The 13311-nt window shown below is 45.6% G+C and overlaps 2 protein-coding genes across 22 annotated transcripts in view; one reads left to right on the top strand and one right to left on the bottom strand.

Moving 5' to 3' along the window:
- PFKFB1 (6-phosphofructo-2-kinase/fructose-2,6-biphosphatase 1) overlaps nucleotides 1-13311 on the top strand; it is a 294172-nt gene that overhangs the window by 152803 nt on the left and 128058 nt on the right. The gene's annotated exons all lie outside the window — the stretch shown is intronic.
- The window catches only part of WNK3 (WNK lysine deficient protein kinase 3), an 81577-nt gene that overhangs the window by 7001 nt on the left and 61265 nt on the right, over nucleotides 1-13311 (bottom strand). For 20 of the 21 annotated variants that reach the window (XM_081895152.1, XM_081895155.1, XM_081895150.1 and 17 more), the window contains 7 exons: nucleotides 10269-11113; nucleotides 9312-9540; nucleotides 8814-8929; nucleotides 6392-6852; nucleotides 4083-4294; nucleotides 3555-3656; nucleotides 1368-1570 (listed from right to left, as the gene is read on the bottom strand). In XM_081895152.1, coding sequence (XP_081751278.1) covers nucleotides 1368-1570; nucleotides 3555-3656; nucleotides 4083-4294; nucleotides 6392-6852; nucleotides 8814-8929; nucleotides 9312-9540; nucleotides 10269-11113 — 2168 coding nt within the window. The remainder of the gene's footprint in view (nucleotides 1-1367; nucleotides 1571-3554; nucleotides 3657-4082; nucleotides 4295-6391; nucleotides 6853-8813; nucleotides 8930-9311; nucleotides 9541-10268; nucleotides 11114-13311) is intronic. The other variant, XM_081895148.1, reaches the window with a different exon arrangement.

Raw genomic sequence — 13311 nt, 5'->3', positions numbered from 1 at the left:
AGGATTTAAACATGTAATGTGATAAAATTGAAATTTAGATTGGGAAAGAAAGAAAGATGTCAAGTGATTAAGTTAATTTTATGAGAATATAGGTTTTGGAAAACCGTTAAACTGATATACACTGAAATTTAACCAAGGGGATACAAGGAACTCGCTTAAAAATGTTAATAAGATTAGTTTTAATAAGGCTAGGATTTACGTTTGTTTGTTTATTTGTTTGTGTGTTTAAAAATTTTGTGGAAAACTAATTAAAAAATTGGGGGGGACGACAAATGGGGAGCTACTGCAGAAAAGGCCTATTCTCATGTTGCCAGCCTCTGGACCTCTTATGAAGGAGGCACATGATGAAAGGCTTCAGAAGATGACCTCAGGGTCTGGGTAGGTTCATAGGGAAAGAGGCACTACTTGAGGTACTACTTAAAATGAGAGGAAGTCATTGCTTCAATTGATTCTGTACCTTTTGCTGGATCTACCTAACAAAGGAGCACAGGAGAGGATTGAAATGTAGGAAGTGAAACAACTCAACCCTGCCAGTGGCTAAGAAGTCAAATGAGGACTAAGGAGACTCAGGTTCAAATCCTCAAACAGTCATAAAGTTAACTGAGTGGCACTGGGTCAATCATCATATCTCCGCTGAACTTATTACACAGTGTTGTTTTAGCATAAAATAATGAGAGCAGCCTGAACTCTGCCGAGCTCCTTAAAGGAAGGGCAGGAGACAAATATAATAAATAAATCCTCATGATCACCATGAAAACTAAAAGCCTGGATTTTTCCAGTCTAACTGAACTGGAGATGGCTCTCAATATGGTAACATTTCCAACTGTTGTAGAGACTCTAAGAGGTGGGTAGACACACTTAATCACAACTTCTGGCAGGTGGGAGGCAGCAAGGATGTTCCTTTCAGATCTTTATTTCTTTTCCAAGACATACAATTTTATAGGGAGACGCTACTCTTTTTAGACACCTGCTGCCAGTTCTGCATCCTAGAACTGATGTGGTGCCTGTGTCCCCATTCCTCCATCTGTCCGTCCTTCTGCGGCTTCCCAGGTCCATTAATGCAAGACGGGGGGGGGGGGGGAGCTTCTATAACTCTTTGGTTTAGATCCACTCTGCTAGTTTTGGAGTGAAGTCTTGGAGATTAAACCTAGGAGCAACCCTCTCTCCTTCCCTCCCTGAAGAGGTGACCATCCTGAGTTCACATGGACTAGAGAAAAACAGGTGCCTCCCCATAATGCCTGGGTTGTGAAAATGATTAAGTGGGGGTGGCGAGCAAGGTCACCCCCAGCAGGACAACAGCTAAGGTATCTCAGCTTGCACAAGCTCACCCTTGTGAACTTTATTTTATGAAATCCCACCCCCCTCACCTCATATACTTTGCTCCAGCTGTCGGAGTCCAGCCGATGCTTGTTCTGTTTGATCTGGTTGAGACTTGGCTTGATAAGGGAGTTCCCCACCTTTTCTTTTGTCCAGTCGTCCACCAGTTTGTGCAAGTCATCTGTGAACATCCCTTTCTTACTGGTCGTCGTCTGCTGACAAGAAGCAGTGCTGCTGACGATGCAGAGCTGGTCTAAGGGCGTGGGAAATATTTTAAAGCACATTACAGAAAGCAGAAACAATCCGTAAAAATGGGATGTGCCGTTTGGGTCTCTTCCCACAGGGGAGGGCAGCGGCGTAGATTGCGTGGCTGGTGTGGGTACATGTGCCCCGGAGTGGAGTGTGCGTGAACAGAGCCTTCACCTGGCCCACACCACTAATGCCGCTGGAGTGCCCTCCCCCTGCCACCAAGTAGGGCTGCGCTGCACCCCTGCCACCTGCAGCCCTTGGAGGGCGCAACGCACATATATCCTAAGGGCGCACTCTGCCTTCCAGCTCTGCGCCACTTAGCAATGCTGCAGGGCTGGGTGAAGCAGTGGCGTTGCAACAAGGGGGGCAGTGCGCCCCAGGTGCCATGTCGGGGGGGTGACAAGAAGGCACCCCGCGGGTGCCTCTGCTGCAGCCGCGAGCAGAGGATTCCGGTGTCGGCAGCAAACCGCTATGTACAGCATATGTGCGGCGTCGCATGCATGCGCTGTATGTAACGCGTGTAGAGGATTTTCCGTTCGCAACTGCAGCCACAAGCAGAGGATCCCGGCACCGTCCATATGGCGCTGGAGCGGCGGCGCCGACAAACCACTATGTACAGCGTATGTGCGGTGTCGCTACATGCAGCGCATGCATCGTACGTAGCGACGCCGCACATGCACCCTACATAGCGGCGCCCTGCCCCAGGTGTCACACGCCTTCGTTCGCCCCTGGCGTGAGGAGGATGCAACAGGCATGCACCCCGAACAGGGAAGGGCACCTGTCTGCTGCGTCTTCCTCCCACAGTCCTGCAGCATCGCAAAACAGCGCTGGGCTGGCAGGACGGTGAAGAGCAAAATGCCCGCCCCAATGCGCCCGAGCTCACTGCCCCTCTGGCCCTGCCCACGTGATGCCACTGGGCAAGGGGAAGAGCGATCATGAGAGGCAGGACCATGGTGCTGAACTTCAAAAAGTACATATTTCCGTAGCAAAGAAAATCAGATTTGCACTCTGAGTAAGCCTTGCCACTTCAACAGATTTGCATATATAAGCTTATTTTATTTTATCTCCAAATGTAGGTTGCCGTTTAATTTAGATTTGCTTTTAAATCAATGACAGGAGGAGCAGGGGGAGGGAAAAACGAGGGGATTTAGGTTAGGTGGCCTGGCCATAGTTTAGAGCAGGAAATGGTAGCTGGTTGTGAAAGAGGGAGCTAGGTAGGTCAGTCCTACCCAGTGGTGGGAAGGTTTGCCCACAGGCTCCAGTTTCAGGGCTTCTAAATACATTAAACCTTTAAAGCACATTTCCCCCCCTCAATTAATTCTCACACTGTAGTTTACCCCTCACAGTTACAATTGACAGCAGCCATTAAACAAGCTGAGATTTTTTTGAGAAGAAAAATGTGTTTTAAAGGTTTTGCCTGTGTTACTGTCTTCTTATTTCCCAGATTCTCAGCTTCACCATTTACACAGCATCAACACTACATTGACAGGATGAGCAGAAACAAGTGAAGTGGAAAGAGGTGCATCCCCCAAACACTAGAAGATTGGAAGCCACAGAAGTTTGCAATCTCCTGCAATGCCTCTACAACATGTACTGAAGTATGTATCCCCTTTCCAAACTCTAGATGTTTACGGCAAATACTGGTGTACCAAAAGCACTATATAAAATATGAATCACCTCTCAGTCATGGCAGCTAGAAACTTGTTTTTACACACCCTTTCTTTCTCTCTCTCTCTCTCTCTCTCTCTCTCTCTCTCTCTCTCTCTCTCACACACACACACACACACACACACACACACACCCCACAATGCTAGCTATCAGATTCTGTTTGTATGGTGAAGTTGCAGAGATGTGAAAATTATTAGTCTGCAAAATATACATCTGTAATCCACAGACCTACAATGGAGTGGTGGTGTCATCTACCAACAGGAAGATATTAAATATAAAGCATTGGCATTTCAGAAGAGAAGAATGGAATGTGCAAATACCTTGGCTAGTCTCTGCTTGTGAACAGCTCTGGTGCAGCAAATGGGCCTGAATGCTCAACTGATAGTCTATCACAGAGGCAGCAGTGGTAGCACAACAGCATTCTGTAAGGCGAAGGAAAGTTAGGGGGGGAGGCACATGATTAGAGGTAACAAAACTATGGGGTGGGAATGGAGAAGATGACAAATGAATGGATCTGTATCCAAGGGATTTGGGCACCCAACTAGTGACTCTTGTCAAGAGATTTTTGAAAAGTTCAGCTCACCAGGGCAAAACATAACAAAGGAAAGTGGCAATGGGGAAGCTCTCTAGACTTCTACTACATCACGTGTAATGAGTCAACAAGGAAATAATATAGAACTCCCATGGCAAAGAATGCAAAGTGGAAAGGAAAACTTATTTTGTGAACCGGACTCTTTCATGCATTCGTGAACTTCAGACTTTTCTTCTACATTAAGGAACCCTTCAGCTTTGACAATTCCCTCCACCGGCACCCATATTCTGAACCACCTCCCACTCCCACCTCTTACCGGGAGCAACGATGCCATTGTCAACATGTGACAGAGACTGTGGTCTGCTACGCAGCTTGCTTTTGAAAGTCTTGGGCCGGCGTGGAGACGACAGTTGCAGGGAGATGTCAGAGGATTCTGACCTGCTATCTTTGATGGAACGCAGCCGCTCATACAACTCCTGCAGCTCCCTGTTCTGTTGAGCCTGAAGGTTCACTACCTCCTGAATGTGTCTACACAGAAGAGGAAGAGAACAAAGCCTTACGACAAAGCCAAGCTCTGGCTTACTCTATATCCCCCTCAGCAGCCACTAGACGCAGGCAAAGAGTGATGGACCAGCTGTGAGACTTTCAGCCCAGGGAACAGGCAGAGACTTTGATTGTGCCAAGGCTCAGGGTTAGGAGCTCCTTTACTTTCTCCTCACTCACATGGGTTGCTGTGGGAGGGGTGGGCCAAGAGGACTTCTTGGCCCATGCAGGGCTCCTCTCAATTGGCTCAGCAGTTCCTAAGTCTGCCCCCCCCCCATTTGTAGCATTGGATTGTACTTTTTATTGAGACCTGGAACACACAGCATGTGTAACTTAAGCTGCTCCACAGGCAAGAGGTTTCTCCTGCAGCCCATGTGTTCCTGGTATATATGACTATGGACTCAGCTAGACTGGTAAAGAAAAAGCATTTTATATGCGTTGTATATGCATCTGACACTGTGAGACCAGATGGCGCTGTGGAGTCCTGTCTTTCCCTACCGGATTTCCCTGTATGAGTTTGCAACACGTTTAACTGAATCGCTTCTTTGACGTGTCTCAATCCAGCATATGTCTTGAAACTGAGGGAAGCAAATGTCCCATAAGGTATCTGCTTCCTGTTTGCTGCAATGGCTAAATAGTTAGGGAACTGTTCTGTGGCGTCTCCAGTGCTGGTTCATGTGCACGAGCTCCCTGTTTTTTGCCTCTGCGGTGACTACTGCTGGCTCAGGCATACTAAAAGTGCACGGGAGTCATATTCCCCTTGTTGGGACATGCTCTTGCATCTCTCGTTTCCCAACCATGTTCCCTACACTGTGAGTTACTGGAGGCTGCTGCTGTCAATGTGTGGCTGTGGCTCCTCTTGGGCCTATCCTGCTCCTTCCCTTTCCCCAAGTGGCAAAATGCTCTTTTTCTCCTTTGGTGGCCTTGAATTCTCGTCCCTTTGCAGGCATTCTCCCAAGGCAGCAGTTCGGGTGTTGTGTTATATGGCTTCTCTTTCCTTTCTTTTGTGTTGTGAAGAAAAACAGTACTTGTCAGCAGTGTGCAGTGTAAGAGGAACTGGACTCCTCTGTTCAGAGATGCCTGCGGCTCTTGGCCACTCACACAGCAGAAGGTGCTGGGACATCATTGTATATTCTATTGTATTGTATATTTGTCAGACTGCATGCTGCGGGTGGGGCACGGGTGCAGCAGGGGTGCCTCTATGTCAGCATAAGTCAGTTGGCTCTGTCTGGTGGCCATATGGCATTTTTGCCACATTGGCCACAATTAAATGTTCAAGTGCAGGTGGCGTTGCCATGGCTGCTGGGGGTGGAGCTGCTGCTGCCCCACCCTACTCTTTTCAGAGCCATGTGTCCCCCACCCACCTTCTGTGACGGGCAAGGGTTGGATATGGCAAATGTTGTGCCAGTTTAGTGGCAGCTTCCCTGTCTCCCTAGGGTACTAGAGGATACGGTTGCTCTGCCCTACTTCTACTTAATATATCACACATCTATCGTAAGGGCTGCAGTGTTTAATAGATTCACCTAGACTGATGTATTAATTAACTTTTTTGCTTGATTATAAAGTTGCCCTTTGCTAACCAGGCAAAATATTTTGTAAGGTAATTATTTGTAAGGTAAGTACTTACAACTGTGGCTGAAAGTTCCTTCTTAGAAGAGGCATTGCTCCTTCTCTCACCCAGAAGGGAAGGCCACTTCTAAGATTAAGACTACTATGATGCAATTATACATAATCTAAAAAGAAGAAGAAATAACGATTCCCACTCCCCTTCAGAATTAGTTTCCTTCATATGAAAATTTATGTAGATTTAGTTACATTGATTGGTTGTATGACAGATCACCTGAGAATTCCTTCATCAAATGGCCATCCAATCTGGCTTGCTAAATAGTGGCAGAATCATTTGGAAGTAGCAGACCCAGACTTACCAAAGCTTTGTGATATTATCTAACTTCAAAATCAAAAAATGAATGTAATGGAGCACAAAGAAAGTCTTACTCTGCTCCACCCTTTCCACATTTCGGTCCCTCGTTATAATGAGAACCTTGACGAATATGTTACAAGGCCCCATTTTAGTGCCCTTACTTCTCCCGCAAACGCTGCAGCTCCACCTTCAGGTCCTCATCTTCAATCTCAGACTCATCATCGCTGCTCATTGGGGAAGAGGGGGAGTAAAAGAGTGAACTGCGCCTCTTTACGTGGGTGCCATCCCTCTCCTCTTGCGACTGCTGGCTTCGCTCCCAGCCCTCCAGGCTACCACCCATGGGGGCAGAAAGTTCACTGTCAGAGCTAGGCTGCTTCCGCACAAAACTGCCTTTGGCCCATGGCTCTGAGAAGGACTGCATCCTGCTAGCCATAGCAGACTTCTCCTCCAGGTCCCGCTGCTCAGGGGTGGTAGGGGATGCATCTGTTTCACCCATGGCACCAGCCAACATAGCAATTTCTCCTTTTCTGGGAGCCTCTTCTTCTGGACCAGGTTCTGAGGAAGGAGGCATCTCACAGGGTTCACTATCTGAACCACCTGAAGCCTGTGGCACTGTGATGACCTGAAGCACACACAGAGAAAGAGAGAGGCAGAGAGAGAACGTCAGCTGAGTAGGTTCCCTTTCATAGAAAAGTTGGCCTAGTGTGGGGCAGAAAAATGGGCAGGATTTGGTCCCCAAGGAATATTTTTTTTACAACTGGAAGCCCAGGCAGCAGCTCCCACTTTGGTGTCTTCAACATGACACACTTGTACTACTGGGCCTCAGATTGTAGTTAAGAGTCGACGAGGAATGAGCATGGGTTGCAAAGAGCCAGGATTCCTGGGGTTTCATTTCCTTAGTTGGATTTCTAACCTACTTTATCTCCAAATTCTTAACCCGGGAACAAGATACATTTATAACAATATCATTTAAAATAGATTTAAAATATGAAATATTAAAAATATCGCATATTTTTTTTTAAATGTTCAACCACACCTTGCACAAATAAAAAGGTTTTATGTATGTCAGCTACTAAATGCACACAAAAGCTTTGACTTACATGACCTAAATAGGAGAGCAAATTCTTATCTTCCATTCAGAAAAAAGGGGGAAACAGTGTATCATGTCATGCCAAGAGAGACCTGGACTACAGGGACATAAATGTCACCTGACCCTACTGCTAAAAAGGCCACACCAAACAAAGAATAAACTCCCCTCACCCCATGTATTAAATATGGAGAGAGGACTTCAAAGAGAAAATACCAGATACACTAAGAAAACTGTCAATAATCAGCTTCATAGATTTCTTTAAAAACTACTTTGAATTAATATGCATGAATATGCCTTGCAAAGGCCTGCTAGGAGATCCTATAGCAACTGCAGCAAAACTATCCACAGTCAAGACAAAACTGAGTGGTTTTATAAGGACTGCAATACATTGATGGGGGAACAGAGAGTGAGAGACAGACAGGGGGAAAACGTACAGCAATTTAAAGCACAGGGAGCTACATGATACAGACCTACATACGGTTCACCAGGAAAGATACACTATAAGAATGCAAAATACTTATAGTGCATGAAGAATTACTGCAGAGAGATGGAGCAACAGACACAGCCCTTTTCATTATCTGAAAAGAACCCATAGGCACTGGTAACTCCTCTTTCAGACAATTTTTTACTAAGAACTGTTTATCATAGAGAGTCCCCTCTAGTATTAGGACGACATGCCCTTGACACATCTGGTCAAGCATCACGCCACCTCTGAGACTGCTTGTTGCAGGATTTTCTCTAGTCACTGCAGGTAGGCAGACAGTTCCTCTCATCACCTTTGCATGTTGCTATGAAATCTATAGATAAGTTCCTCAGCACTTTCCCCAAATGTAGGTTCCAAAGCTTCTAAATATTCATGTACCCTGATTTGGGAGGTTACCTCTCTGGTAGGCTGAGTATGATACCTGTTGCAAGCCACACGTATTGCAAGAACGTAGCTCAAGGCTCAGGGGAAGCCGACTGTAGCAGACACACTTACTGGTAGCAGAGAGTCACAACAGGCAAGTCAGGGGTTTTTCAGGACCCTGGACAGAGCACCACAGATGGTGCTGGCTCATGTGCTCGCATTTACACACAAGGAGAACTGTTGCCTCAGCAGAGTACAGAGGCTGGCTGATCTGGTGTTGTTCACACTCCCTCTGAGGAACAGCCAGTGTTCTCAAAAGGCCACTGCCCAATTCTGCAGCCTTTGCCTCCTACATTGTGCAACGGTGAGGACAGTACTGGGCATGTGTCATCTGAGTCCAAGGAGTCTGGCAAGACCTTGCAGCCTGAAAGGTTGTAGAGTGGGAAATGATTTTGCCTCTGTCACTGTCACACACTCTCCCAGAAGGTTGTCCAGATGGGAATGTGGCCATTAGCCTGAAGACAGTCCCCCACCCTTGAGCTCTTTCGAGCAAAGCAAGGTAGTAATGAAAACAAACAGCGGAAGTAAGACAATCATTGCATGCATATTTGGATTTACATGGTTTTGTGGATTACATTATACGCACCTGAAATCGGCCTCGCTGGAATGATCCAGCCACAGATTGACCGGGTGCTTTATTCTGCACTGTTGCATGCTCAGAGAGAGAAATCCAATCAGGAGCAACATCGCCAGTCATCTCCTCTGTTGTGTAATTTATTTTATTTTTGTCGAAAACGAACACAAAGAAAAAGAACACAGTCAGGCAAAGCTGGGACCCTGATAATACTAAAAAGCAACATTGCATTATAAAAAGAATGATTCTATTATACATGTAGGCTTTTTATTTTATTTTTTGTATCTAAAGACCTACACTTCTATGTGGAATGAAAAAACTGGTTAATCAAACTGGAAAACAAAGTGGTGGTGGGTGAAATGTTACACAAATGAGTAAAGGAGCAAAAATGTATAAATGGAAGAGGCAGGAAATGCTAAAAAAGGGGGGAGAGAGAAAATAAAACAACCATACTTAAATAAATCAAAACAGATGTTACCTAGTCTAGATCCCTGACTGTAAGCACACTACCTTGCCGGACTTTTGATTTCTTGAAAAAGCTGGTCTGCCGTAGCCTGTATGCCCAGCTTTTTAATTTGCGAGTCCAGGATTTCTTGCTAATAGGGTTTTTGAGACTAGGGCAAGTAAAGCTTAGGCCAAAATATCCACCTCCTGCATGCAGGTGCACAGCTCCACCACTTGATGCTGAAGCAGGACAGGCCACAGGGTTCTCAGGAAATGAAGCCTCCGGGGACATCTCCTGAACAAAAGAAGTGGGTGGGGAAGGGACAGAAGAAAGTGGTGTCTGAATAATGGCAAGGGGGAGTCTTGCACTCTACAAGTCGAACCTTAAATATTTTAGAGCAGGGGTAGCCAACGCATTGTTGGACTACCAACGCCCATCATCTGGACCACTGGCCATCCTGGCTGGGGTTGGTGGGAGCTGGGAGTCCAACAACATCTGCAGGGCTCCTGGTTAGCTATCTCTGTTTTAGAGATTGCTTTCTTGCTGAGGGTTGCACATTCAAATCTCCAAGCTCAATGAAGTGCCTATTTTTAAAAAAAGATCGATTTGTCAGGTTAAAATAGCCAATGACAGGTTAGGAGGTTATATGTAACAGCTCAACAATTTTACAATGCCTTTCTCCAAATAGGACATTTCCAATTCTTAACCCAAGTAGGGTCTAGTAAAGTTCAGTTCTGTATTAATATAGGCAAAGTGTTGCTGTAAAAATATCATCTAACTCCCACCCTGTGCCTCTCCCAGCACTGGTAGCTCCCAGATACCAAATATTCATCAAGCACTCTAATAAAACTGATCCAGGACAAAATGTTGGGATAGTATGCCTGAAAAGGAAACTTACCTCCCACTTGCCAGCACCCATTAAGCTAGAAAATGGGTTTGTACAGCCATCTAGCATAGCTATCGATTTCTTGTTGCAGGAAGAAAAGATTTCAACCCCAGCCAATCTCCCTGTCAGTACTCACATGCGTACAGAGATCACTGGGAGCAGAGGTGATAGCACTGGGCTCCCTCCTCAGCACTGGCAAACTGTCTGGATGACTTGCAGATGGGATCAGCATAGCCTGGGGGTCTGAAAGCTTGGTGGGGCTTTGCTGGGTCTCTTGGGGGGAGTCTGGTGTATCAAGAACTGGGCCAGGAAGAGTTTCTTCAGCAGACGAGGAAAATGGAGACTCCACGGCACTTTGTGTGTCTTTCTGGCTCTCAGGGGAAGTGCCCGACAAGCTGTGTTCCTGATACAGAAGCGTCCGCAGCTTCTCATCCAGAGTTTTGATGTTGTTGTCGACAAAGTCCATCTTAGGGGGGCCCTCACTGTCTGACTCCAGAGTGGATGTGAAGGGGGCGCCTTCTTGTCCAGGGGTCTGAGCCAAAGCACTGGCCTGTTCTGTGCTCATGGCGTTATCCGCTTCCTCAGTGGTTGGGATGTGGCAGGTGGTTGGTCTGGGCACAAAGGCCTCAGTGGGCATACTTTGCTCCGCAGTGCCAGATGTTGGATGGGGTGTATATGAAGATAAGTGAGTTTCGTCAGCCTGGGTCTCTGCCTCTAAAGACTCTGGCCAAGCAGAAGAATCGGAAGCAGTAACATCATAATTGTCACCAGAAGTGGCAGACAGCAGCTTATCCATGCTGCCTTCCACTTGGTGAGGAATTGCTGACTGCTCAGTTTCCGATGTTTGGGGTTCAGATACCATACTGTCACTTAGCTCATTTGAGCTGGAAGAGGGGATCGTTCTGTGCTGGCTGCTGAGATTTTCCACAGCCTGTGGGCAATCCTGGGGGTGATCTTCTTTGCTACTCTCCTTTATATGGTCTGAAAACACAAAGAGATAAAACTGTTGACAAACAACACCCTAGGGAAAGCTATGTTGCAGTATGGCCCTTTAGAACAGGCTTCCTCAACCTCGGCCCTCCAGATGTTTTTGGCCTACAACTCCCATGATCCCTAGGTAGCAGGACCAGTGGCCAGGGATGATGGGAATTGTAGTCTATAACATCTGGAGGGCCGAGATTGAGGAAGCCTGCTTTAGAAGGACAAAACCCCTGTTAACTGCAGAGAGTGTCCCTTCTAAAACTTGCAATTCAAGATGGGATAGTTCTCAAAATTATGACTTTAAAAACCAGGGTTGCTGGCTTTAGAGAAGGGGTGTGTAACTTAGGCCAGGGGGCAAATTTGGCCTTCCTATTCAGCCCATGGGGCTCTCCACAGGTCACACCCCTTTCCACCTCAATGGTGCCTTCCTTGACTGCTTTTGCTCGGCTGGATGATGTCCTTGGAATTGTGATAATGCCTATTGCTTGCCTGGAAGGAGAGAGGTGTGAACACATGTGTGCAGAAACCTCTGCTTTTTGCCTGGCTGGAATGCAGCCTACTGTAAGAATCACATCTGTTGCTCTGCCCATTTTTGCCTCTCACTTCTCTGCCTCCTCTCTTTGCCCACACCCACCATATGGCACCGGGAAGGTTGCTCACGAGGAAATGGCTTGAGCTGAAAGGTTTCCCACCTCTGCTTCAGAAACAGCTCAGAAAAACAAGCCCAACATATTTGCAGCAGAACAAGCTTTTAGGCTATTATAAAATAAATTCCATAGTATTTTTTATAAAGGAGTGTAATGTATATGATTATATAAATATAACAAGCTCAAGGTGATGTATGTGTCCTATGAGGGCCAGTCACTATTGTAATTCTGTATTCATCTTGAACACTCCTATGCCATTTTTTACAAAAGCCTCATAATACTTTTCATAAATATAGAAACACAGTAAAGTTGTGAAAACAGCAGGAAAAAAGTGAGCACAAGATAAAATTACCAGTCAAGACAAAACAAAAACATTGGGGCAACTAAAACCTTCAGTCAATTAAAAAAGTCTTCACCTGGCACAGTAAGACTGTATTTTTTTAATAATAAAAAAGAAGACAACTGCATGACCACAATAACTGTGAGCACACTTCATTCCACACATTATTTCTTATCTCTGTTTAAACCTGATCTGATCCATGCACTGCTCTCCCCCATGAAGTATGCAGGAACATTAAAGGTATTTTTTTTAATTTCAATCTATAACATTTTATTTTAGTGATCTTTTACTGCTATTTTTTAAAAGTGTAATGTAGATTTTAAATTATTCCTTTATCTTTTATACAACTGTCTTTGCATACTGCTTTGTGAGGGAACTTGCCCTGAAAAACAGATTTTTAAAAAAGAAAAGAAATAAACCTGATTTCTGGTTAGAAAAGTATGGTACTTTTTCAGTGCTTACTGTGAAGGTACTTTCTTGTTTGGGGTAAACAATGCACCCTTCTATGAGGCAGAAACAGCTATTATTATTATTATTATTATTATTATTATTATTATTATTATTACCCTACCTTTTCCCTAATGGGACTCAAGGTGCCTTACATATAAAAACGAGACTCGCTAAAACCATAGAAAAAACTATCATTAAAATAAAAAACAAACATCATAAGAAATAAAATTATATTCATATCATATATAATCTATTAAAATGATGCTTGCTCCAGTTGCATCCCATGGCCAAGTTGAGACAGAGTCAAAGAAGGGAAAGGCAAAACACAGGAAGAGAGAGGTCCCTCCCAGGAAGAGATGACTCAGCACAGACGGTATCTGCAGATGAATGTGTGTGCCAAGACACACTGGTCAACAGGAGCTCCATGTTCCTTTCTCAACCTGAAGAGGCATCCAACAGGAATGGGATATGCCTAAGCTACTCTGAGGGACGCGGGTGGCGCTGTGGTCCAAACCACTGAGCCTCCTGGGCTTGCTGATCAGAAGGTCGGCGGTTTGAATCCTCACAACAGGGTGAGCTCCTGTTGTTCAGTCCCAGCTCCTGCCAACCTAGCAGTTCAAAAGCACACCAAAAAATGTGCTTCCCGCTCCGGTGGGAAGGTAAATGGTGTTTCCATACGCTGCTCTGGTTTCAGTGTTCCCTTGCGCCAGAAGCGGCTTAGTCATGCTGGCCACATCCGGAAAAACTGTCTGCAGACAAAC

This window comes from Podarcis melisellensis (genome assembly GCF_964234715.1).
Source record: "Podarcis melisellensis genome assembly, chromosome: 17".
In the NCBI taxonomy this organism is placed as follows: Eukaryota; Metazoa; Chordata; class Lepidosauria; order Squamata; family Lacertidae; genus Podarcis; species Podarcis melisellensis.
This window is presented reverse-complemented; position numbering and strand designations above follow the sequence as displayed.